Below are 27,896 nucleotides of genomic sequence, written 5' to 3' on the forward strand. Positions count from 1 at the left end.
TGAGTCATCAGAGTTTTGAGAGAAGTCTTGGGCTTTCAGGATGTGACACACACTCACTCACATACACACAAACACACACTTATATACTTTGCGTGTAAGAGTCGTAAAGGGGGGGGGATACGGAGGAGCCGCGCATGGCCGCGGTGCTCTTCTTCCTAACATTGGCCCTTGAGACTGTGGTGGAAGGGCCCCATTACCAGGACACAGGGCCAGTGTGATATTTGGGTTACCACAGATTACCTTCCCCAGATTTCCCCAGATATCCATTTATCGACCAGCCCAAGAGGGAGGATGAACAGCTGGGTGAGCTGCACGCAGACTGCCTGGGCCGGGATTCGAACCCGGGCCTGCGGAGTATAAGCCAGGCACGCTAACCAGTAGACCACGGAGGCGTATAACTTTGAGAGTGACACAGGCTAAATGGACTTAATTATATTGCTTTTGAAAGTCACTTAATCTGACTTCATATATATAATAACAACTTCTTTACTAATATAATTAAAGAAAGAGCTGCTGGTATACATGAACACAATCACAACTTAAATTGTAAAAAAAGGGGAGAAATTATCTGACTAAAAATTAACTGCAGGACAATATGGCTGAGCTTATTATACTCTTAATAAAATGTAAAGCATATAGCACCGTGGTGTGTACTATTTGGAGCAATTCTTCACAGCTTGCTATTAAACATCTTTTTATATGTTATTTCCAACAGAACACAATTCTGGATTCTTGATTCTTGATTGGCGTTCTTGTCTTTAAGTTTTGTTCACTTTTCTTTTTTCTTCTGTTCCATATTGTTGTGATATAGTTTTTTCTGTCTACAATTTCTTCCAGAGTTAATGGTTGAAACACAAGTATATCGGCTATTAAGTAGTCTCCGCTTTGGTTTTGTGTGTTCTGTATAAAGTTTTGGTTTTGTCTCATTTCTGTATAGGCAATGACATCTTGCCCCGAGTAGCTGAACACCGATTTTCTGTGTTTCTTTCACAGGAGCTGCCGATACAAAGGGTCGTATTTTAAAACATTTCGTCGCCCAAGTTCACATATTTGACATGGCTTTCGTAGGAGCTGTAGGCCTTTCCAGGGGTAGTTTTATGACCCTGGTAGTAGTTTGACCCTTCTTCTGTGCCATGAACCTTAAAAACACTCATGAAAACCCGATTGATCCCCTCTTTGACCTTTAGAAATAGTTGATGTGAGAAGCGATGGTGTCTTAAAATACGGCACTGGGAGAAACCTCAAGCCTCCTGTGACATCAAGATCAAGACCAAGATCGAGCCCTGAGATTTGATTTTCTCTTCTCTATTCTTTGGAAACACACGAGAAGTTAATCAAGACAAGGAGAGGGTGTTCCCCGGCTGCCTGGGACGTGACGGGAGAGCCAAAGAGGTAGAGTTATTAACACATGCAGCCGTGAACACTTTTTGAAGCGGCGCTGTGGGATTACTTGTGTGAGGAGAGGAAGGAAGGTGAGGCCAAAAGGGTGCTCTGTGTGTCTTCCTCATAGGTAAGGGGGCTTCGTGGTGCAGTGGTTAGCACACTCAGCTCACAACCGAGAGAGTGGAAAAATATGGGCGGCTTTTCCGATACCCTACGCCCCTGTCCACCCAGCAGTGGATGGGTACCAGGTATTAATCGGGGGTTGTGTCCCGTCTCCTGGGGTCTGTTCCCTTCTCCTATAATTCCTTCCCCTTCTGTCTCTCCGGCAGAGCTGGGCGCGTTACTGGATATCGGGTAGTCCGGTACCGCTCCTCCGCACCTCGAAACACATATAGTCCGTACCTGTACTTCCGCGCCTAAAATTTTTTCACTCGTTCCGGTACGGCACCTCCGCACCTCCGGTACCGTACCCAAAACTATTAAAGCGCGCCTGAAAAATCTAGTCCGTACCTTAAAAAAAAAGAAATACAAGGCAATACTGCAGCAGCATTATTATTATCATTATTATTATTATTATTATTACCATTATTTTTGTTATCATTATTGTCATTTTAACGCATAGAATCTCCACCACCTGAAGTAAAGTAACTACTTTTACACTCTTCATAATTATCATACCTCAGTACACATGCAACACCGGGCCGTAAATCTGAATGAGTGACGTCACTCAAGTGGCGGGAAAACATGCCCTGCAGCACAGACCGCGTAAACGACCGGAAGTATTACTGCAGAGCGCGGACTGTTTGTCGTTTTCATTTTTTTTATCCTTGAAAACCTCAGGTGCGGAGGTACGGACTTAAAATACTGCCGTTCCGCACCTGTTACTTCCGCACTTTTGAAAAACTTTCCGCACTTCGGACCTCCGCACCTCGTTTAAAGGTCCGCAGGTCCGGAGGAGCGGAGGTGCGGACAGAGGTACGGAAGTGCCCAGCTCTGCTCTCCGGCATATGACCACAGATGTTGTGTCCCGTCTCCTGGGGTCTGTTCCCTTCTCCTATAATTCCTTCCCCTTCTGTCTCTCCTGCATATGACCACAGATGTTGTGTTCCGTCTCCTGGGGTCTGTTCCCTTCTATAATTCCTTCCCCTTCTGTCTCTCCTGCATATGACCACAGATGTTGTGTCCCGTCTCCTGGGGTCTGTTCCCTTCTATAATTCCTTCCCCTTCTGTCTCTCCTGCATATGACCACAGATGTTGTGTTCCGTCTCCTGGGGTCTGTTCCTTCTATAATTCCTTCCCTTCTGTCTCTCCTGCATCTGACCACAGATGTTGTGTACCGTCTCCTGGGGTCTGTTCCCTTCTCCTATAATTCCTTCCCCTTCTGTCTCTCCGGCATATGACCACAGATGTTGTGTCCTGTCTCCTGGGGTCTGTTCCTTTCTATAATTCCTTCCCCTTCTGTCTCTCCTGCATATGACCACAGATGTTGTGTCCCGTCTCCTGGGGTCTGTTCCCTTCTCCTATAATTCCTTCCCCTTCTGTCTCTCCGGCATATGACCACAGATGTTGTGTCCCGTCTCCTGGGGTCTGTTCCCTTCTCCTATAATTCCTTCCCCTTCTGTCTCTCCGGCATATGACCACAGATGTTGTGTCCCGTCTCCTGGGGTCTGTTCCCTTCTCCTATAATTCCTTCCCCTTCTGTCTCTCCGGCATATGACCTCAGATGTTGCGCCGACTAAACAAAACTTTCCTTTTCTCAGGGGTAACAATGGATAACACTCACTAGTTTGGTTAGGGCTTAATTAAAGTGTGGAATGGTGGAGTTTGTGTTTCCCCGTGTGGGTGGGTGCTACTTATTTCCCTGTGTGCATGTTAGTTTAACCCGGTAGCAGCGGGGATCATGTTTCTTAATGGTCCCCCCAAACAAGAAAAATGAGAAAAATCACCCGTCACACAAACCATTTCAAAATATATATCAAAGCATTTGTGATCAGATTATGTATCATTTATATTGGGTGGCTTATGAATAGGCACGAACTCAGCGCAAATTTTTTGGACTCCCACATCTCAAAAAGTACTGGTTCAATCTTCCTCAGGTTTTGACAGTAGGTAGACATACATGTGAACTATGTAGTATCCAAAATTTAGCCATCTGTGTGCAGCATTTTTTGAGTTATGGCCAAAAAACGGGGATCAATAATAAGTAAGCAAAAAATTATTAATATGCAATTATTTTGATAAGTTGGGAGACACCACCAAGCCTGTGCTCTGCCATGCTGTGTTATCTTAAGCCTAAATAGCCCTATCTTGACTTAGTGAAAAGTAACAAACTCGGTGCAACAAAATTTGGACTCCCATATCTCAAAAAGTACTGGTTCAATCTTCCTCAGGTTTTGACAGTAAGTAGACATACATATAAACTATATAGTATCCAAAATTTAGCCGTCTGTGTGCAGCATTTTTTGAGTTATGGCCGAAAAATGGGGATCAATAATAAGTAAGCGAAAAATTATTAATATGCAATTATTTTGTTAAGTTGGGAGACACCACCAAGCCTGTGCTCTGCCATGCCGCGTTATCTTGCCCAAATAGCCCTATCTTGACTTAGTGAATAGTAACAAACTCGGCGCACGAACTCAGTGCAAAAAAGTTTGGACTCCCATATCTCAAAAAGTACTGGTTCAATCTTCCTCAAGTTTTGACAATAGGTAGACATACATGTGAACTATATGGTATCCAAAATTTAGCCATCTGTGTGCAGTATTTTTTGAGTTATGGCCAAAAAACAGGGAACAATAATAAGGAAGCGAAAAGTTATTAATATGCAAGTATTTTGATAAGTTGGGAGACACCACCAAGCCTGTGCTCAACCATGCCATGTTATCTTGCCCAAATAGCCCAATCTTGACTTAGTGAATGGGCACGAACTCGGCGCAAATTTTTTTTGGATTCCCATATCTCAAAAAGTTCTGGTTCAATTTTCCTCAAGTTTTGACAGTAGGTAGACATACATATGAACTATATAGTATCCAAAATTTAGCCCTCTCTGTGCAGGATTTTTTAAGTTATGGGCGAAAAACTGGGATCAATAATGCGGCGCTATCTAGTTACCGGTGAAATTTGCCATGTCTGTAGTAGTAGTAACGGTTATAGTAGTAGAAGTGGTTGGTTTTCTTTCTCTTTGTTTTGCTTTATTTATTTATTTCCTTCCCTCTTTCTTCCTTTATTTTTCATTCTTCTTCTCTCTTTCTCTCCTTTCCTATTTGTTGATTTGTCTTTTTATTTATTTTTTTATTTTTTAATTTTTACAGCAAAGGAGACAGCACAAGGGCACAAAAAAAAAGGAAACAATAAAAAAGCCTGCTACTCGATGTATTGAATATGTGTTATATGATATGTTAACCCAGTAGCAGCGAGGATGATGTTTCTTAATGGTCCCTCCAAGCAAGAAAACTGAGAAAAAATCATCACTCACACAAACCATTTCATAATATATAGCAAAGTATTTGTGATCAGATTATGTATCATCTATTTTGGGGGTTTTATATCAGGGCACAAATTTGGCCCGTCGCTGCTTCACGGTAAGGCCACAAATTTGGCCCGTCGCTGCTACCGGGTTATGGGCAGGATAAGGTAAACCTGTAAACCAGCAACATATCCCCTATTAAGTCCAACAGTGCTGGACCTGTGATTGTGGTTAGGCTGTGTTTTCAGAATACTGTAGAGTACCTTTGGTTCCTAACATGCTTTTTTTTTTTTTTTTTTTTTGTGTGTGTGTGTGTGTGTGTGTGTGTGTGTGTGTGTGCTGGCCCATATCACCGATAGGCTTTCTTGAGGGGCCTGCTGGATGGTAGTCGGGCCCCTCCCGTCATGGCGCAGGCAAGTGTTTTATTGTGCCGCCAGGTTTTGTTGCCACATGCTGCCCCCCGGAGCTCGTTCTTGATTCACTTGGATAGTTTCTTCTAGAGTTTGGGTTGATGGATGGTCTTCAGGACAGCATGTGGGTAGTCTTAAGCTTAATTTGGTGCTAACTTTAACCCGTCCGCTGCGATTGGCACGGATTTGGCCTTCACTGGTAGCCTGGTAACATTATAGTCCCAAGTTTTTCTCTGCCTCTGTGGTGGATAGTGGAGTGTTTCCCATGTGGTGTCGGTGTGCTGGATATCCCCTCCCAAGGTGCAGGACTTTACATTTTTTTTCATTGAATTGTAGCAGCCACTTTTTGATCCATTCCTGTAGCTTGGTGATGTCTTCTTGTAGGAAATCCGCAGCCAAGGGGATAAATTTATTAGTTTTCTATTTATTTATTATGTATTCATTTTTGGGCATTTTCATTAAGTGAAAAATTTCAGAAAAGTAATAATGAGCTAAGCACATGAGAAAATGAGCTGTGACCACTTCAAATATACATGATTACTACACATCAGTACTTTTCAATACAGTAAATGATTTTGTACCTCCATTAAGTTTTGATAACTGGTGGTTTTCTCTAAAGATCTCGTTCAAGTGGTTATGAGTATCAGGCTTTTTTTTTTTTTTACATTTGTTACCTTTTTTGTATGCCCTTGAACTGACTCCTCTGTTGAAAAAAAAAAAAAAACTAATAATTTGCTGTCCTAGAGCCTTTCTTTGAGCTTAGTAGGAAAAAAATGCGTCATAGTTATAAGGTTTGCCGCAGCAGCTCGCTGGATAGGCGGGCAACACTCGTGCATAGTCGGTTAGTAGCGAACACCCAGTGCTTCAAGTAAGTAGTACCCCGCGCTACACTCCCTTGCTGTCGCTGATATTGCTTCATTGTTTCTTGCTTCTAATTCAGCGGTTCTTAACCCGGGGGTTGTGATGTCCTTGGAATGAGGTGAGTTGTTTTGAGGAATATTGAATTTTATTTGTATGTTGTAAGGTTTTCTGCATGTTATACCGTATCTACAACTTCTGTAATAAACTATAAGTGGGAAGAGTTTTACAAGCTGTAATAACTTGCTAATAAGGCAATGAAGTAGTCAAGACAATACATTATAATTTTACTGTGTACACCAACTTATAATTTTGCATTTAGTTAAACAAGGCTATTATTTTTGCATTCATGAACACTAGGCTATTCTTTAGCATTTAGGAATAATATGCTATTAATTTGAATTCATGTATACGAGGCTATTATTTTGCATTTAGGAATACCAAGCAATCATTTTGCATTGACGAATACAAAGCTATTATTTTGCATTTAGGAGACAAGGCTATTATTTTGCATTTAGGAAACTAGAAGGCTATTATGCATTTAGGAATACTAAACTATTATTTTGCATTTAGGAGACAAGGCTATTATTTTGCATTTAGGAAACTAGTAGGCTATTATGCATTTAGGAATACTAAACTATTATTTTGCATTTAGGAATACTAAGCTATTATTTTACATTGAGGAAATTAGGCTAGGAATACTAAGCTATTATTTTGTATTTAGGAATCTAGGCTATTATTTTGCATTTAGGAATACTAAACTATTATTTTGCATTTAGGAATCTAGGCTATTATTTTGCATTTAGGAATACTATACTATTATTTACCATTTAGGAATACTAGGCTATTACGTATTTTGCATATATGAATAATAACTTATTATTATGCATATAAGAAAACTAAGCTATTATTTTGCAGTAGCTTTTTTTCTTAAGAGAAATAATTCTCTCTCTCTCTCTCTCTCTCTCTCTCTCTCTCTCTCTCTCTCTCTCTCTCTCTCTCTCTCTCAATTAACATGACATTTATTGCATCTTTTTTATTCAGATTGACTGACAGAGAGAGAGAGAGAGAGAGAGAGAGAGAGAAACATCTGTTGGTCAGGGTTGGGAAGGTCCAGGTTGTGTGTGGGTCTTAGGGCCGCTTTCACAGTCACTTTTTTGTTTGTTTTGATCGCTCCCAATGATGGCGATCGACGCTTTAATTTTCCACGTGAAACTTGCCTATGGGGTAGTGGCGGCTGCAGAGGAAGGGAGAGGTTTTGAGAGTGTGTGGCAAGGTGCGGGGCTAGGCTAACCCCACAGCCGCCACTACCCCACCGGCCAGTTTTATGTGGAAATACTATAGTGGTGATAACAGCCATTGGTAACGATCAAAACAAACAAAATGACCTTAAATAATCTTTTTAACCCGGTAGCAGCGACGGGCCAAATTTGTGGCTTTACCATGTAGCAGCGAGAGGCCAAATTTGTGCCATGATATAAACCCCCCAAAATAGGTGATACATAATCTGATCACAAATGCTTTGATGTATATTATAAAATGGTTTGTGTGAGGGGTGATTTTTTTCTCATTTTTCTCGCTTTGAGGGACCATTAACCCGTGGGCTTCGGCTATGGGAAAGCCGAGAAGTGGCCGAGAAAGGACAAAATTACACTGCATTTTGAGACTAAGAAAACAGCATGGAACATACATCAGAGTACTGATCTCTTAACCATTAATACGTTAAAAATATTTACTTATAATCAAACTCCATTCTTTTTGGGTGGTGTTTGTTACAAAATAAATAGTCTTATGACGCGTGGCATCAAGCCGAGAGTTGCTTGTTGTCTTATATAGAGAATATGACAAGTGATTACTGTATGGATAGCTAATTCAGTATGCCATAACCTTACAGCACCACCTATGACAAAAAAAGGCCACCTCAATATCACTCACCCACCACAATTAACCAGGGCATTCATGGTGGGTTGCGCTATGCCACCACCGCCTACAATTAGCTGGAATTATGGGTTTTATGGCCAGCCCTTTTTAGGGTCCACCGTACCACAGCCACAACTCGTGAAAGCCCTGAAAAGGGTCTGCCGACGTTTCATAGGTCATACATAAATAAACAAAGAAATTAAGATAAGTTACTGTTTAGCCCGGTAGCAGCGACGGGCCAAATTTGTGGGTTTTCTGTGCAGCAGCAATGGGCCAAATTTGTGGCTTTTCTGTGCAGCAGCGATGGGCCAAATTTGTGGCTTTTCTGTGCAGCAGCGATGGGCCAAATTTGTGGCTTTTCTGTGCAGCAGCGATGGGCCAAATTTGTGGGTTTTCTGTGCAGCAGCGATGGGCCAAATTTGTGGGTTTTCTGTGCAGCAGCGATGGGCCAAATTTGTGGGTTTTCTGTGCAGCAGCGATGGGCCAAATTTGTGGGTTTTCTGTGCAGCAGTGACGGGCCAAATTTGTGTGTTTTCTGTGCAGCAGCGATGGGCCAAATTTGTGTGTTTTCTGTGCAGCAGCGATGGGCCAAATTTGTGTGTTTTCTGTGCAGCAGCGATGGGCCAAATTTGTGTGTTTTCTGTGTAGCAGCGATGGGCCAAATATGTGGGTTTTCTGTGCAGCAGCGATGGGCCAAATTTGTGGGTTTTCTGTGCAGCAGTGACGGGCCAAATTCGTGGCTTTTCTGTGCAGCAGCAACGGGCCAAATTTGTGGGTTTTCTGTGCAGCAGCGACGGGCCAAATTTGTGGCTTTTCTGTGCAGCAGCGATGGGCCAAATTTGTGGCTTTACCGTGTAGCAGTGACAGGCCAAATTTGTGCCATGAAATAACCCCCAAAAAATAGATGATACATAATGTGATCACAAATGTTATATATATTATGAAATGGTTTGTGTGAGTGATGATTTTTTCTCATTTTTCTCACTTGGAGGGACCATTAAGAAACATGATCCCCGCTGCTACCGGGTTAATAAAAAGACATCTGTTATTAGGTACATAGATATGTATATATTTTTTTATTGCAATGAAAATACGTACTACACATGTCAGGGCAAGAAAATGATCTTTGATTTTCTCATATATGATTATCATTTTTTATTTCTAAGATATATTATCCTGTTCCTTGATGTTTATGCCTTCATATTGTGCTTAGTGTTTGTGAAGATTATAAGACTTCATTACTTCCTGTTGTAAAACCAAATTGTCGAGTCCGTTTGGGCGGAGGCTCCCTTGGGTCCATTTCTCCCCTCTGCTCTGCCACACAGTCCCAACACCTATCTCTTCCTCTCATATGTTACCTTTACCTTACATATGAGAGGAAGAGATAAATGTTGAAGTGTGTAAGAGCTGAAAGGAAGAAAGACTACGCCCAGACAGACTTGACAGTTTGGTTTCACTGTAGTGTTGTCTCCAGTGTTGAAAGATTTGAATTTGTTTCAGGATAGCCGGCGTGTGGGATGGGTGGAAGGTCCAACATTGCCTCTCTCGTGTTCAAGCCGCCTGGCGCTCCCGTCTCATCACTGGGTGAGTTGAGAAGTAGTTCTTATATACTCTATTGAGCCGCAATAGCTGACTATCCACAGATTTCTTAGCCTGTCTGCTGCAATTGGAACTAATTTGACCTTCACTGGTAGCCTGGTAACATATATTCTCATGTCTTTCTCTGCCTCTGTGATGGATAATGGAGTGTTTCCCATGTGGTATTGGTATGCTGGATATACCCTCCTAAGGTGCATGACTTTACATTTTTCTTCACTTTTTGATCCATTCCTGTTGCTTGGTGATGTCTTCTTGTAGGAAATCCGCAGTCAACAGGTTAACTAGAATTGAAGTGCGTGGACCGGGCTGGCTCACTCCACAGTTGCCTCGTCTACTACATTTATTTATATGTATCTGCGTTGCATCATGTAAGTGGATGAAACCCTTTTTTCCTGATAGACGGGGGCTTCGTGGTGCAGTGGTTAGCACACTCGGCTCACAACCAAGAGAGCCCGGGTTCGATTCCCGGGCGGAGCGGAAAAATTTGGGCGGCTGTTCCAATACCCTACGCCCCTGTCCACCCAGCAGTGAATGGGTACCAGGTATTAATCGGGGGTTGTGTTCCGTCTCCTGGGATCTGTTTCCTTCTCCTATAATTCCTTCCCCTTCTGTCTCTCTCCGGCATATGACTACAGATGTTGCACCGACTAAACGAAACTTTCCAACTTTTCCTGATAGATTTTGGTTTGTTTTCAAAAGATTTTGATTTGTTTTCAATGTGTGCCATCTGTTTCCCTCAGAAATCATTAAAAATCTTTGGGATGGGGTAAAGACAAAACTAGTCACAGGAGATAAACAAATATCAGATTATGTATTTTAACCCGGTAGCAGCGACGGGCCAAATTTGTGCCATGATAAAGACCCACAAAATAGATGATGCATAAACAAATCACAAATATGTTGATATATATTATGAAATGGTTTGCATGAGTGATGATTTTTTCTCATTTTTCTCGCTTAGAGGGACCTTCAAGAAACATGGTTCCCTCAGCTACCGGGTTAAAACATCAAAAGCTATAAAAAAGTAGTATCTTGAAAAAAAATAGAGGATTAGCCAAAAAATTATCATTTCCTTTTTGTTAAGATTCTATTTATGCAGCCTTCACTATCTTGTTTCCTACTTAACCCGGCAGCAGCGACGGGCCAAATTTGTGGCTTTACCGTGTACCTGTGATGGGCCAAATTTTTGCCATGATATAAACCTCCCGAAATAAATGATGTATAAACTGATCACAAATGCTTTGATATATGTTATGGTTATTGGTTGAGTCTCATTAACCCATCTGCTGCGATTGGTACGGATTTGGCCTTCACTGGTAGCCTGGTAACATATACTCCCAGGTCTTTCTCTGCCTCTGTGGTGGATAGTGGAGTGTTTCCCATGTTGTATTGGTATGCTGGATATCCCCTCCCAAGATACAGGACTTTACATATTTTTCCTCATTGAATTGTAGCAGCCACTTTTTGTTCCATTCCTGTAGCTTGGTGATGTCTTCTTGTGGGAAATCCGCGGTCAAGGGGTTAATTCGCTTAGAGGGGCCTTTAAGGGGGGCGACTACCCCCCCCCCCTACAGCTCTTTTGGTAGGTCCAATAGCCTTGAAATTTTATTATGTTGTTTGTTGGTGTTAATGAGGAGTGTATAGTGAATTTCATGGAGATTGGGTGAATGATAGGGGGCACTGAGGTAAAACGCGTTTTTTTTCAATTTGTTTCACAGGCTTTATTTTTAAGTCAATCACTTTGAAAAAATTACCAATGAAACTTCGATTATATATCTACATTTTGTCGGGAACAGATTTTTGATTTTTGCTTTTATCTTTGAGAGAAAAATTTTTTAATTTTTTTTTCACACTTGATTTTCTCCGCTCTGTATCCCGTTTTCTATGGCCATATTGAAAAATCTATTCCAATAAAAAAATCGGCCTTTGATTGAAGTTTTTATTGATACCTAACAATTGTCAGTCAGATGATTTACTGATTTTTTGAAATTTTTTGAAGTGTAAAAAACCAAATTTTGAGAAATCGGCTCCTAAATTTTTTTTTTGCATTTACCCCTGTCATGCCCTTCATAATTGTCCGATTGAGATGAAATTTTTACACATGATTGTGCAAACCTTGCTGATTGACTGGAGATATTGATAAGGCATCTGGTCCCCCTTTCTCAGTGTTGAGAAAGTATTATTCACTGGTATGTGAGGGTGTCAAAAGGCGCTACCTTTCTCATTGTCGCCAGATTTTATCAATATTCTCCAGGCTGGTATTCTTCATCCTTCTTCTGCTGTTTTCTTTTCTTTTTGGACTTGGGTGTTGCATGTCTGGCTCTTTCAAGGTCTTGCCAGTGAAGAGATTCTTGTAATCTTTCTTGAGAACCAAACATATGTAATATTATGTTCCCATCCTCATACCCAAAGTTGTGACGCGTGATCTACAGTCCTCTCGGCCCTCGGGCAGCATGACTCACTCCATCCACCCTCTCTGAGATGCCAAGTGATGCAGATTCATAAAGAAGAAATCATTTTTTATTGAAAATTTACGCGTATATAAGCATTGAATGACACAACGTGTGTAACCGCGTGACTCAGGCCTCTGACGCAACCGCGCGGGGTATTTAAACATGGCTTCCCGGCCGTAAGGGATTTAATTTGACCAAAACAAACCTTACCACTTGATAATTTAGGCTATCTCGGCCACAGTGAGCGAAGAAAAAGAATTTCTCAGATTTCAAAAATATTCGGCCAAAAATACCCCGTAGCCGCCCCCCTTAAGAAACCTGATCTCCTCAGCTACCGAGTTAACCAACTGTTCTTGTTGTCATATATGTTTTCTATCAACCTTTACACCTCAAGACAGGAAACAGTTTATCCCCTTCCCCAACAATTTTTTTGTTAAAAACGTTTCTTTTCCAGATTATTTTTTTTATTTTGGTTCCATATAGTATTTTTGATGCTGGTCATGAAAACAGTTTGTAATTATTTTTTCTTCCCATTTTTGTGGTTAACTTTTTATTTTGAGAATACCTTTGTCGGCAAAAACGAGTCAACTCGTCTTCCTATAAACCATATTTTTTTACCATATTTTCTTAATTTTTCTCAAAATTTTATTACCAAATGTAAAGAGAAATGAAAACCTATTTTATTTTTAATTTTTATTACAATTGTTACCAAATATCTAGCAGTAATTATAATATGCATAATAAATGAAATTCCTTTTTCCGGCATTTTATTATGAACAAAATCAATTGAAAACTGTAAGTTGTTAGCAAAAAAATAAAACAAATGAATTTTATTTCCACATATAAAAGAATAGTATTTCCTCAGAAAGTTTCTAGATGAAATTATTTAGAATGGTACTTTTCAAAGCATGGCACAACACATAGAGCTACTTGGCAAACTTTACACATGTAGCGTGACTCTTTCCTGACTTGTTTCCCTCTATGGTCACGCTTCAGACTGCATACAACACATTTTCTTGTTGGATTTTTCTTTTTTTCTGTTGGTGGAACTTCCATTGGAAAATGTCCTCCTGGCGTATGCCGCAAACTTCCTGGTGATGTCGAGGGTCTACCTGGTGATCTTCTTGGTGGTAAAGCAGGTCCATACTTGCCAAATATGTATCGTATAATTTCCAAACGAAACTTCAGGTGTGTTAGGCTTTTTTTTCCTGACTGAGTGAATGCTTCTTGATGCAGGATGAAAGCATTCCATACTCCAATATCCATCAAATGGAAGAAAACTGTCTTGTAATATTTCTTACCCCGTTTCCTTGGAATGGGATAATCTACCAGTTGCTGGTCCACCTTGTCAACTCCTCCCATTGTATGATTGTATTCACATACAACTTTGGGTTTCTTCACAGGCCCTTGTCTTGTCTCAATGTCATGCATGGCTGGGTTGTGAATGGTTGATAGCATTGCAACATCCTTTTTGTCTTTCCAACGAAGAGTCATTACCTTGCCTCTCTGAAATGCTGCAACTTCTCCTTTCTTCAGTTTTTTTCTTTTCAGTTCTTCTGGCACTTCTTTTCGATTCATACGTAGAGTTCCATAAGTATCAGTCTGGTTCATAACTAGAGCATCAGCTAATTGTGGACTAGTGTAATAGTTATCCACAGTAACACAATAACCTTTCCCAAATAAGGGCTTCATCAAAGATAAAACAACACGCGAACTCACAGGCTATGCATCATACTCTGGATCAAACTGTGTTCCTTTGCCAACATAAATGGTCATGTTGTACACATATCCAGTCTTTGACTCACACAACATGAAATATTTCACTCCAAACCTCCTCCTTTTCAGTGGAATGTACTGTACCCATCCTAACCTTCCTTTGAACAACATAAGGCTCTCATCTATACATACATCTTGCCTAGGGGTGTAACACTTCCCAAAGTTCTCACACAATGTCATGAATACATCATAAATCTTATACAATTTTGGGTTGGGGTGAGTTTGTGCATCATGAGTTTCATTATCTACAAAATGAAGATATTGCTTGATCTTACTGTACCGTTTCATAGTCATTAGCTGCCGAAAAATTGGTCTTTCAAGCAGTTCATCATGTGACCAGTTCATTTCTTCTTCTGGCATTTTCACAATACCCCCAAGCATTTTCATGGCAAAAAATACAAAAAGTTCAGCCTCTGTTACAGGGCGCCACAAAGAATCATCTTGCCCAGTTTGTTTAGCAAAACGATTAGTCTCTACCAGTACAGAGTCAATAATCCTTTTATCAATAAAAAGACTGAAGGATTCAAATGGACTCAGTTCTGCTGGGTTTTCATCAATCTTTATTCCAGGATTTCCTGTGAAAGGAAAACGTGGTGGTGGTGCATTCATACGCTCCTCTGACAACTCGAGGCTTCTCCAAGCTCTCCCCTCACCCCCCTCCTCCTCCTCACTTGTCGAGAAATAGTCATTGTCTGATGAACTGGCAGAGTTATCAGAAGTATTCAAGCTTCTGAGGGAAGGTTCATATTCACTATCTTCCGTTGAACTAGACATTTGGGGTGTAACACTTGAAAATGCTACAAAAAAATGAATGCAAATGTGGATGCAAACAACACCCATCCGACGACGATGGCTGTCGGAGCAAGTCTAGTAACAATGTCCTTGAAATCCCACAGCTCTACCCTATCGCCTCTGCCAGGCGTACGATTTGACGAGAATACTCATTTCACACGTAGAATGGCTTACAAAGGCTTAAAATCGACGAGTATATACGTATGTAGCTGGTTTTTTAAGGTAAAGTTTTAGACGAGTATACTCGTCGACGACTGAAAAAAGAACATTTTGTGAAAACATGTATACACGTTTCTGCCGGGGAAGGGGTTAAAGATCAAAAGGTTAAAACTCCATGTCACACCAACCTCCTACCAGTGCTTTACTGTACTGGCTAATATGAAAGTAAAGGTAGCCATTCACTTGAGGGTCATGCCTACACCATGAGGCTTCGTGGTGCAGTGGTTAGCACACTCGGCTCACAACCGAGAGAGCCCGGGTTCAATTCCCAGGCGGAGTGGAAAAATTTGGGCAGCTTTTCCGATACCCTACGCCCCTGTCTACCCAGCAGTGAATGGGTACCAGGTATTGATCGGGGGTTGTGTCCCGTCTCCTGGGGTCTGTTCCCTTCTCCTATAATTCCTTCCCCCTCCTGTCTCTCTCTGGCATATGACTACAGATGTTGCGCCGACTAAACGAAACTTTGTATTTGTTGTTGAATGCTGTGCAGCAACTAATAAGCTCTGGAAAATTAACGAAACATCAAAATTTTGCTGTATAAAGTTTATGAGTGCAGTCTATTACATTGTATTTTGGCAGCAGGGGGGATGGGGGTCAGGTCCAGTTAGGTTAGGTAAGATATAGAAAGGTTTGGTCACGTTAGGTTATATTAAATTTAACATGGTAGCAGCGACGGGCCAAATTTGTGCCATGATATAACCCCCCCAGAATAGATGATACATAATCTGATCACAAATGGTTTGTGTGAGTGATGATTTTTCCTCATTTTTCTCGCTTAGAGGGACCATTAAGAAACATGATCCCCGCTGCTACTGGGTTTAATTTAGTATTCTTCCACCTTTATTTCCTATGTGTCGTTGTTGTCCTTTTCTGTCTCTGTCTTCCTCCCCCTCTTCTTCCTCCTCCTCCTCCTTGTGTTCTGCTTTCCAGTCTTCTAAGAACCTGCCATTCTCTTCTTCCTCCTCCTCCTTGTGTTCTGCTTTCCAATCTTCTAAGAACCTGCCATTCTCTTCTTCCTCCTCCTCCTCCTTGTGTTCTGCTTTCCAGTCTTCTAAGAGCCTGCCATTCTCTTCTTCCTCCTCCTCCTTGTATTCTGCTTTCCAATCTTCTAAGAACCTGCCATTCTCTTCTTCCTCCTCCTCCTCCTTGTGTTCTGCTTTCCAGTCTTCTAAGAGCCTGCCTTTCTCTTCTTCCTCCTCCTCCTTGTGTTCTGCTTTCCAGTCTTTTAAGAACCTGCCATTCTCTTCTTCCTCCTCCTCCTTGTGTTCTGCTTTCCAATCTTCTAAGAACCTGCCATTCTCTTCTTCCTCCTCCTCCTTGTGTTCTGCTTTCCAATCTTCTAAGAACCTGCCTTACATTTCCTCTTGTAGCACCTCTCTCACTTCCCTCTCCATCATTCACTGCCCGCCTGCTGTCCTTCCTTCATTTCAGTCGTAATACACCAGGTATTCGTTATATGCGAGGGATACGTTCTGCAAAAAGCTCGCATAATGTGGATTCGCATATATTGAACCTATCAACCCATTAATTATAGGGGGTTATGTTCCACAACACATTTTTGAACCCTCCAACTATTTATTCCAGCACCGTTTCACAACAATAAAGCACTAAAGATTGCTTCCGGGGAGACACACCCAAAGTGTACGATATAAGCTGATAATTAGCTGATGCCGTGAAACTATGGGAAAAGTGATGACATAATCAATTTACACATCCCAAACTTTCTGGCTCCTTGCACTGAAGCCTAAGTCATATATTGTTGCATTCATAGCTTAAACTATTCTAAACACTCTTATACACAGTATGTGACCATTACATAGCTTAACATTGTGTTATAACATAGAAATATTAGCAAAATATACTGACCTCCAGTGCCACGGATTGAATCACCGCTCCATATCGCTGAGTCTACAATTCATATCCACTTATAAGCGACAGACTCGCTGCCCGCGTAACCCAAACAAACGAACATCGGCAGCTGCGTGTAAGCGTTCTTAACGGCACCTATGTTACCTTCTAATACCACCATACAAGTTTATCCTTTTAGCACCATATAAATTCCTTACACATTAATATTTTACGTAATAACAATGAGGTATAATGAGGTATATTGATACCACAGTTACATGGCTCCCCTAAATTGTAGGACAATTTAACTTTTAACTACTTAATACATTGATCATAACATGAGTATTACAGATACATGAAATACTGCTAACATCATCTTTGCACTTCCTAAGTACAAACAGATCATTTGGGCTCCTCAGTGGGGTCGCCCTGGTCTTCCTGAGTAGTACATTCTAACTAGAGAACAAGACTGAACAGGCCTTTCAACAATGTTCATTGCCTTTATTCTTTTCCCTGAATTGTCAAGACATGAGTCTGACATCATCACTTTCACCTTTCTCACAAGACCATCATCACTTGGAAGACACTCAGTTATGGGTAGGCGGTGGTCGAACTGGTTGCGTACTGGGCCCACATTCACCGCGTGATGGACGACGCGGGTTCGAATCCCCACCCTACCACCTCGGATTTTTCGGTCACCGCCGAGTGGCTTAAAACTACCCACATGCTGTCCTGAAGACCACCCATCAACCCGGACTCTAGAGGAAGCCGTCCTAGTGAATCAAGAACGAGTTCCGGGGGGCAGCATGAGCCAATGCAAGATGGCGCCACTATAAAACACTCGCCTGCGCCAGAACGGGCTGGGCCGACCATCAGGCCTCACCTGGAAGAAGCCTTGGGCCGACCATCAGGACCCACTGGGAAGATGCCTACCGGCGCAATAGGCAGCAACGTAAAAAAAAAAAAAATTCTGCCTAGCTTCCATTGGTTTCTAGCTAGGTTGCAATCCTTAAGAATAACAATATCATCCACCTTGAGGTTTCTTTGAGGTTTCTGCCATTTATTTCTAAGCTGAAGAGACTGCAAAACTTCCCTTTTCCACCTTGACCAGAACTCATTTGCAAGGAACTGTACCCTACGCCAACGTTTCCTTGAGTACAAGTCAATTCTTTCATATTTACCTGGAGGAGGCATCACAATCTTTGACTTCATAGTTAACAGAGTGTTGGGTGTCAGTGGTTCTAAGCTAGTAGGAGAGGTAAGGTTATCCACAGTTAGAGGTCTACCATTTACAACTGTCTCTGCTTCTATCATGAATGTTCTAAGTGTCTCATCATCTAACTGAGGTCCATGTTGATCAAGTAGCACTGACAATATGCTTCTCACTGTTCTTATTTGTCTCTCCCACACCCCACCCATATGGCTAGCATGTGGTACATTCATCTTGAAATGAACCCAATCACAACTGTCCTTCAGTAGTTCGGTTCTGAGCTTCTCCTCATCCATTTCTCTCAAAGAGTTGGCTAACTCGTTTTTTGCACCCACAAAGTTTGTTCCTTGATCTGATCTTAACTGCCTTACTGGCCCTCTTCTTCCTATAAAGCGGTAGGCACTGAGAAAGGAAGTAGTGTCCAGACTGTTTGCTGTCTCTAGATGGACTGCACGTGATACCATGCATGTGAAAAGAACCCCATATCTCTTTAGCTCTTTACGTCCCTCTTTGATATAGAAAGGACCAAAAAAGTCAACTGCAGCATAAGTAAAGGGAGGGGAAGGCTCTAGCCTATCTTGTGGCAAGTCTGCCATCTTTTGACCTTGTGTGTCACTTCTAACTCTTCTGCAGACTACACATTTTGAGACATGTCTAGCCACCAGAGATGAGCCCCCCAAAATCCAGTACCCAGATGCTCTAATTTCATTTACTGTTATGCCCCTACCCTGATGATGTACCCTTTTGTGGTAGTAGCAAATCAGTAGATCAGTAGCATGGGAATCCTTAGGCAGGATTGCTGGATGTCTTGCTACTTGGTGAGTAGACATCCTTATTCTTCCCCCAACTCTTACTATTCCATCTTCATCTATGAAGGGATCAAGTTTGTACAACTTGCTTGTTTTCTTTACTGTTGTTTCTCTTCTATTTGTCTGTGGGGAAGACTCATGGTTTCCTGCACCCTTCAGCATCTTTATTTCCTCATGGAAGGCATGAGCCTGAGCCTGCCTTATTATCTCATTTTCAGCTTCTTTCAGTTCTTGTACTGTCAGTGGAATGTATTCTTGGCTTCTTCCTTTATGTGTCCCATCTGCATTCTTCTTGTACTTCCTTTGAAGTCTAAGGCACACTGCAATGGCTCTCTTCATACGGAACCAATCAGAGAAACAGTTCAGCCTCTCCAGTACATTAAACGGCTCATGTGTCTGTATAGCACATGATGCAACTCTTTTTACTTCAGGATCATCATCTTCCAATTCATGATGCTCTGATGGGTCATCATTCATCTCAAAGTGTTGCCACAAGAAGCGTGGCCCATTCCACCACTTGTCGTTGTTAATTAACTCTTCTACAGACTGCCCTCTTGAGGCATAGTCTGCTGGGTTGTGCTCTGTTTCCACATACTTCCACTGACTTGGTGAAGTTTGATCCCTTATCTGCTGGACTCTGTTGGCTACATATACATGAAATCGTTTAGAATCATTGTTGATGTATCCCAGCACTACCATACTGTCTGTCCAAAACACTTCCTGAATATTTTCATAGTCTAACTCCTTCTTTAAGACTGCACTGATTCTCACCGACACTACTGCTGCTGTGAGTTCCAATCTCGGCACAGTGATGGCTCGGAGGGGTGTCACTCTTGATTTTGCCATTACAAGTGCACAGTGTATTTGATCAGCAGTGTTGATCAGTCTTATGTAAGAGCACTGACCATATCCCTTTTGACTGGCATCAGAAAAATGATGCAGTTCAACTTTCTTAATTTCACCAAATCCTTCAGGCTTGTAACATCGTGGTATTTTTAAGTGCTCTAATTTGTAGATCATCTCTCCATTGCTGCCACTGTGGCCTCACATACTGTGGTATCTCCTCATCCCAACTTACTCCTTCACGGCATAACTCCTGGAGTATCCCTTTGCCAATGAGGATGAGAGGAGACACAAGTCCTAATGGATCATATATTGAACTCACAGTAGACAATATGCCCCTTTTTGTGAGTGGCTTTTCTTTGACTTGTATTCTGAACTGGAAAGTATCAGATTCTACACACCACTCCACTCCAAGTGTTCTTTCTACAGGTAGCATGTCTTTACTTAAATCCAGGCCCTTGACAGTGTTATTCATTTCTTCAGGAGCTATTGCTGCTAACACTTCCTTACTGTTTGACAGAAACTTATGGAGATTAAAACCTCCCATTTTACACAATGCCTTGCTTTTCATTAGCAGATCAATGGCATCCTGTGCTGTTGGTACTGATTTAAGTCCATCATCAACATAAAATTCTTTCCTGATGAAGTTTGCTGCTTCATATCCATACTGAGCCTCATAGTCATTTGCAGCTTGCTTAAGTGCAAAATTAGCAACACTTGGAGATGATGTTGCTCCAAACAAATGGGCCGTCATTCTGTATTCAAGCATATTCTCACCTGGATTTCCATTATTCCACCACAGAAAGCGCAGCAAATCTCTTTGTTCAGGGTTCACCTTGACTTGGTGATACATTGCTTCTGTGTCACATACAAAGGCTGTCACTTCCTGACGAAATCTACATAGAACCCCAACCAGATTGTTTGTTAGGTCTGGGCCCTGTAACAGGTGACCATTTAAAGAATGACCTCTGTAGTTAGCACTACAATCATATACCACTCTTATCTTTCCTGGTTTCTTTGGGTGGTAAACCCCATGGTGAGGTATATACCACACCTGACCATCTGCTCGTTGCAAGTCCCTGGCTGGCACAGTTTCTGCATAGCCTTTGTCAATTAATTCTTTCATGAATTCCTTGTAATCTTGGTGGTATTTTCTATCTCTCATAAGTTTTGCCTTTAACTTCATGAGCCTATGCAAGGCCATGTCCTTGTTGTTTGGAAGCTTGATGTCATTATTCTTAAGTGGAAGAGGCAGCTCATAGTGCCCTTCTCTCTGCTGACTCACTCCCTCTCTCATCCTTTTCAGGAATCTTTTGTCATCATAGGAAAAGGGAGTGTTGTCAGTTCCTTTATCATTAAAATCAAGCTCAAACATGTTCCTGACTTGTGCTGGGTTTATTAACTCTTTTGTCTGAGTAGGAACAACAAGGAAACTAACTTTTCTTTCTTCACTGATGACAACTTCTTGGGCTATAGTTCTATATGCTCTCGCTACATCATCTGAAACTTTCTTAGTTTCTTTAATTGCTTGGCCAACAACGCCCCATCCTAAGTGTGTTTTAACTCCATAAGGATCATCTTCTCCCACAATAATCTCTTTGGGCTTAATGGCTCTGATACAGTTAGCTCCAATAAGAAGTGCCACATCTACATTTCAATCATAAGGCATCAGTTTGTTAGAGATTCTTGCTAAGTGTGGCCAGGTTTGGGCTGTTTCAGGGCATGGTATCTGAGCCTCCTTTGCAGGAATATCTTCCTTGGAATATGCAGGTGGAAGATCTATTTGCATGTGCTCACTGAATCCTCGTACAACAAGTCCACTGATTTTTGTGCAGGGGACTACCTGTTCTCCCGTTATTGTGGAGAGCTTGAGGTGTACTGGTGAGCCACTAACTCCCATTCTTTCAAACGTGCTTTCTTTGGTGAAACAGACATCAGACTGACAATCCAATAATGCATACACCAACCTTTTATTGTGTTCATTGTCTCTGTGGTGTAACCACACTGGCACAATCATGGTGTGCATATCTCCGGTCATAGACTGACTGGTGTTAATCTTGTTTGAAACTGCTGAGCTTTCATTTGCTTTTGGCTGAGTTGCTTTATCTGAGTCTCCTGCCTTGACAGTTGGAGCACTAGTTTGTGCAAGAGCATTATTGTGAAGAGATGTTGGGTGGTATCAGTGACACATACTACAACATTTCTTATGACGGCAATCTATCTTTCTGTGACCACGCTTCAAGCATCCTCTACACAAGTACTGCTTCTGCACAAAGTCAAACTTTGCATTGTTATCAAGCAAGTTAAACTTTTTACACACATCTACATCATGCTCTTCATTGCAATAAAGGCAGCTCAGTCTCCTTGGCCCTGTTTTTCTTACTTCATGCCTTTTATCATATCTAGCCTTGTTGTCCGTTGTTGTGTGTGACGGCTTTACCTCTGATGCCTCTGTCTTGAAACTTCTGTTTCCAGATTTATCAGTACTTGAACTACTATTTCTTCCTTTGGCTACAACTGCAGTGCTCCTTTGATTCTCATCTATGACTGCACTGTACGATGATGTTGGGTTGCACGCCTTTGTAGCCTCTCTACATATGAACTTACAGAACCTTTTAAAGGGAGGATATTGTTCAGAACTTATGTCTGTTAGACCTTCATCATCACTATCATCATCACCTCTAGAAGCATACTTGTACACTATTGTGTTCCATTTCTCAACTAGTGAGACAGGTAACTTTTTCAATAATTTGACATTCTCCTGTGAGTCATCTAACACCACTAGATGAGGTATGCTTTCCATTGCTGTCTTGCAGCTGTCCAGGAAATCTGCAAATTTCCTTAGTGCTGGGCCATCATTCTGCTGAATTTTTGGCCACTCATATAACTTCTTTCTGTAGGCATTAGACACAAGAAACTGATTTCCAAACCTACCCTTTAGGGTTTTCTTAGCCTTTATGTAAGCTTCTTCAGTATTTAACTGAAGCAATCCACTGATTGCTTCCTTGGCTTCACCATCGGTGTACCTTCCAAGGTAAAAGAGCCTTTCGGTAAAATCAGTAGTTCTGGACTCAATGAAAATTTCAAAACTTTTTAACCATGTTGTGAAAACTAACATGTCTCCCTTGAACACTTCTGGTTCTGGACGTGGAAGGTTTTCTGGTTTGCCTCATTGACATAATATCTGCTATCCTCTGCATTGCATCTAACTGACTGACTGAACCTGGGGTAGTATGCCTAACATTATTATCAGTGCCATTTGACCGACAACCAGAATTGTTGTTCACATGTGTGTCAGGTTCCTGCAGATCAACTTTTGGTGAGAAAACCTTGGCATTAGGGTTAAGTTCCTTGTTAGGTAACATATCAACAATCCTATCAACTGATTTATACAATTTACACATCCCAAACTTTCTGGCTCCTTGCACTGAAGCCTAAGTCATATATTGTTGCATTCATAGCTTAAATTATTCTAAACACTCTTATACACAGTATGTGAACATTACATAGCTTAACATTGTGTTATAACATAGAAATATTAGCAAAATATACTGACCTCCAGTGCCACGGATTGAATCACTGCTCCATATCACTGAGTCTACAATTCATATCCACTTATAAGCGACAGACTCGCTGCCCGCGTAACCCAAACAAACGAACATCGGCAGCTGCGTGTAAGCGTCTTAACGGCACCTATGTTACCTTCTAATAGCACCATACAAGTTTATCCTTTTAGCACCATATAAATTTCTTACACATTAATATTTTACGTAATAACAATGAGGTATAATGAGGTATATTGATACCACAGTTACATCTATCTTTCCTTCCTGCTGGAAGTATGCCTTTGTACAGCCTGTACCTAAAAAGGGTGACCGCTCCAATCCCTCAAACTACCGCCCAATAGCTTTACTTTCATGTCTATCTAAAGCTTTTGAAGCAATCCTTAACCGGAAAATTCAAAAGCACCTTTTCCACTTCTAATCTTCTATCTGATCGCCAGTATGGATTCCGCAAGGGGCGTTCTACTGGCGATCTTCTTGCTCTCTTAACTGACTCTTGGTCATCCTGTCTTAGCAGTTTCGGTGAAACTTTCTCTGTTGCGCTAGACATATTGAAAGCCTTCGATAGAGTCTGGCACCAGTCTTTGCTTTCTAAACTGCCCTCTTTCGGATTCTATCTCTCTGTTCCTTTATCTCCAGTTTCCTTTCCGGCCGTTCTGTCTCTGCGGTGGTAGACGGTCACTTCTCTTCCCCTAAACCTATCAACAGTGGCGTTCCACAGGGCTCTGTCCTATCACCCATTCTCTTCCTGTTATTCATCAATGATCTTTCCATAACAAACTGTCCTGTCCACTCGTACGCCGACGACTCCACTCTGCATTATTCAACATCCTTCAGTAGAAGACCATCACAACAGGAAGTACACGACTCCAGACTGGAGGCTGCAGAACGCTTAACCTCAGACCTTGCTATCATTTCTGATTGGGGCAGAAGGAACCTTGTGTCCTTCAATGCCTCAAAAACTCAATTTCTCCACCTATTAACTCAACACAATCTTCCAAACACCTATCCCCTATTCTTCGACAACACTCAGCTGTCACCTTCTTCAACACTAAACATCCTCGGTCTATCCTAAACTCAAAATCTCAACTGGAAACTTCATATCTCCTCTCTCGCTAAATCAGCTTCCTCGAGGTTGGGCGTTCTGTATCGTCTCCGCCATTTCTTCTCCCCCACGCAGTTGCTATCCATATACAAGGGCCTTGTCCACCCTCGTATGGAGTATGCATCTCACGTTTGGGGGGGCTCCACCCACACAGCTCTTCTGGACAGAGTGGAGGCTAAGGCTCTTTGTCTCATCAGCTCTCCTCCTCCTACTGATAGTCTTCTACCTCTTAAATTCCGCCGCGATGTTGCCTCTCTTTCTATCTTCTATCGATATTTCCACGCTGACTGCTCTTCTGAACTTGCTAACTGCATGCCTCCCCCCCTCCCGTGGCCCCGCTGCACACGACTTTCTACTCATGCTCATCCCTATACTGTCCAAACCCCTTATGCAAGAGTTAACCAGCATCTTCACTCTTTCATCCCTCACGCTGGTAAACTCTGGAACAATCTTCCTTCATCTGTATTTCCTCCTGCCTACGACTTGTACTCTTTCAAGAGGAGGGCATCAGGACACCTCTCCTTCCGAATCTGACCTTGCTTTTGGCCACCTCTTCTGATTCTTTTTTTACGACCAGCGATTAGCGGGCTTTTTTTTATTATTGTTTTTTTGTGCCCCTGAGCTGCCTCCTTTGTTGTAAAAAAAAAAAAAAAATTGGGGGGGGTTAATTTGTGTCACGGAAGGAAATCTGTTAGACATACGGTGCTGTACAGCCATGACATTTCAGTTAGCATTCTGCCCTTGGTGCGTGAGGTACGTTTGTGTTTTTCCCATGCTTAACCCAGTGGCAGCGACGGGCCAAATTTGTGGCTTTACCATGTACCAGCGATGGGCCAAATTTTTCACATGATATAAAAAAAAACAAAAATAGATGATGCAAAAACTGATCACAAATGCGTTGATATCTATTATGAAATGGTTTGCGTGAGTAATGATTTTTTTCTCCTTTTTCTCGCTTAGAGGGGCCTTTAAGAAACATGATCCCCGCAGCTACTGGGTTAATTCCTGAACTGTTCCCAATTGGCTGGAATTCTGGATACGATAGTAATTATGACATATCAAGTATAACGCAGGCAATAGGGCTTCCCAGGCTGGAACATTTCGGGGGACGTGTGAACTCCACGTGTGGCACAACTCAACACACTCAGCCAACACTGCCTGGCGCTGGTGCCTTCATTAGGGAAATGTAGCTTTTTTTTAAAGTTTCACTTTTTTTTTGGAATGTTATTTTTTGGCAATATGTTAAGTTTATAGGTCATAGAATTATGAATGACCACTCCTCTGGACTCTTTTTAGGAGCAGTGAGTAGCGGCTTTTTTTTTCATTATTGTTTCCTTTTTTTGCCCTTGAACTGTCTCCTTTGCTGTTAAAAAATAAAATAATAAATAAAATAAAGCATGGAGGCAAATTGCCAAGCAGTGTACACTTGCTCCGCATCATGAGTCATAACGTGTGTGAATATTACAGCCGCATGGCATCATGTAAGAAACTACAGGGTCAAGAAATGGCAATGGCTGAGAGCTGTCGTCGGGGCTGAGCATTACACATGCAAGCAACGGCTCAGAGCCGTGGCTGTACAGGTTAATGAATCCCACTTAAATTTGAGTACATTAACACCTAACAGTGAGTGGTGGAGGGTGTCGGTAAAGGCCAGTGTCCTGCAGTACTACAGGTGATGACGGTCACATATGAGGTGATTCACACACACAGTGATCATGCACGTCAACCCAGCCACCAGTGTTCAGTCCAGTACCGTGGTGTGCAGGTGTGTCGCTGAGGAGTCAGGGAGTGCACAAGTAGCTACGGCTTCTTACTGTGCAAATAAGTGGTCAGTATGAGTGAAAGGGGAAAAGTTGGGGTTCTGTAAGCACACTCCAATTAACCTACGTTATAATGAGTTGGCACAACAAAACTTTGCCTAGTGAACAGCTTCTCAGCAATATAATTGTTTGTTAAGGGGGCTTGCCTGTACCTTGATAGAACATGTGACCTAACACATCTCCCACACACCAGGAAGGACTACTGGCCATGAGTGTAGCGTTGAGGAAGACTTGCTGCCCCCTCGCCCTCAAGGCTGGCCTGCAGCCTGAGTGGCCAGGAGCAGCGGAGCAGACTGTCACTGGTGTGAGGACCAAGGCCTGATGAGAAGGACCACCACCACCGTGCTGCTGCCTTCTCCAGCCATAAAGGAAAGGGAAAGGTTGAGTGTCAGGACTGTAGGACAATTTGATAGGGGAGAGGAAGTTCATCAGACACAGCCTTGCACACACTGGTTCAGGAAACCATGAGAGCCAGGAGTGTGAGAAAAGCCTCCCTGGGAAGGGTGACTTTGACTAAGACACTCACTCCTTCTGCTGAAAGAAATCATGATTGTGCAGTTTGTGGGGAAAGTTTCAGCAAGAAGGGTGAACTCAAGACACACAGCCTTTCACACACTGCTGAAAAAAATCATGAATGTGAAGTTTGTGGGAAAAGATTTAATCTGAAGAGTACCCTCAACAGACACATCCTTACACACACTGGTGAGAGAAATCATGAATGTGAAGTTTGTGGGAAAAGATTTATTCAGAAGAGTTACCTCAACACACACATCCTTACACACACTGGTGAAAGAAATCATGAATGTGAAGTTTGTGGGAAAAAATTTAATCGGAAGAGTACCCTCAACAGACACATCCTTACACACACTGGTGAGAGAAATCATGAATGTGAAGTTTGTGGGAAAAGATTTAATCTGAAGAGTTGCCTCAACACACACATCCTTACACACACTGGTGAGAGAAATCATGAATGTGAAGTTTGTGGGAAAAGATTTAATCTGAAGAGTACCCTCAACAGACACATCCTTACACACACTGGTGAGAGAAATCATGAATGTGAAGTTTGTGGGAAAAGATTTAATCTGAAGAGTAACCTCAACAGACACATCCTTACACACACTGGTGAGAGAAATCATGAATGTGAAGTTTGTGGGAAAAGATTTAATCAGAAGAGTTACCTCAACACACACATCCTTACACACACTGGTGAGAGAAATCATGAATGTGAAGTTTGTGGGAAAAGATTTAATCAGAAGAGTTACCTCAACACACACATCCTTACACACACTAGTGAGAGAAATCATGAATGTGAAGTCTGTGGGAAAAGATTTAATCGGAAGAGTTACCTCAACAGACACATCCTTACACACACTGGTGAGAGAAATCATGAATGTGAAGTCTGTGGGAAAAAATTCTGTTTAAGGTCATACCTGAAGAGACATAGCATAAGACACACTGGTCACAAAGGGTTCAAATGTGATGCTTGTGGAAAGCGTTTCATGACCAGAGCTGAGATTACCAGACATGTGAAGATTCACCTCTGAGGTGTTGTGTTGTGCTGCTGTATGTGGGAGAGAGTAGGCAGTGCAGGGCAGCATTGACTAGCATGAAGGACAGAAAATATAGCCCAGATGGGCAATCAAGGCAGGTTGTGTGTGTGTGTGCGCGTGTGTGTGTATTTACCTATTTGTATTGACCTGTTTGTAGTCTACGGGCCCGGGCTAAGCTCTAATAGTCCTGTCTCCATATCTACATTCCTTTGCCTTTCCATCATTTGTTGGGCACTGTACACCTCCACCACCTCTTCCCGCAAGCTTTTCCA

At 42.0% G+C, this 27,896-nt stretch overlaps 2 protein-coding genes across 12 annotated transcripts in view; one reads left to right on the forward strand and one right to left on the reverse strand.

Annotated features, from left to right (window-relative positions):
* LOC126980737 (zinc finger protein 724-like) overlaps positions 1 to 27,896 on the reverse strand; it is a 106,515-nt gene that overhangs the window by 45,793 nt on the left and 32,826 nt on the right. The window lies entirely within an intron of this gene.
* LOC126980738 (zinc finger protein 431-like) lies at positions 1,010 to 27,783 on the forward strand. Of its 5 annotated transcripts, none has more exons than XM_050831023.1 (3): positions 1,010 to 1,472; positions 9,538 to 9,621; positions 26,268 to 27,783. In XM_050831023.1, the coding sequence occupies exon 3, from the start codon at positions 26,539 to 26,541 to the stop codon at positions 27,616 to 27,618; it is 1,080 nt and encodes a 359-aa protein (XP_050686980.1). In that variant the 5' UTR covers positions 1,010 to 1,472; positions 9,538 to 9,621; positions 26,268 to 26,538; the 3' UTR covers positions 27,619 to 27,783. The 5 variants fall into 5 exon arrangements, with proteins under 5 accessions (XP_050686980.1, XP_050686979.1, XP_050686982.1 ...); XM_050831022.1 differs by having other exon boundaries at positions 1,010 to 1,392; XM_050831025.1 differs by having other exon boundaries at positions 1,010 to 1,392; positions 9,543 to 9,621.

This window comes from Eriocheir sinensis, chromosome 45 (genome assembly GCF_024679095.1).
Source record: "Eriocheir sinensis breed Jianghai 21 chromosome 45, ASM2467909v1, whole genome shotgun sequence".
NCBI classification, from domain to species: Eukaryota; Metazoa; Arthropoda; class Malacostraca; order Decapoda; family Varunidae; genus Eriocheir; species Eriocheir sinensis.

What these genes read in the sequence shown, in the direction of transcription:
- LOC126980738 (XM_050831023.1), top strand. Translation starts at nt 26,539, where the DNA reads ATGAGAGCCAGGAGTGTGAGAAAAGCCTCCCTGGGAAGGGTGACTTTG.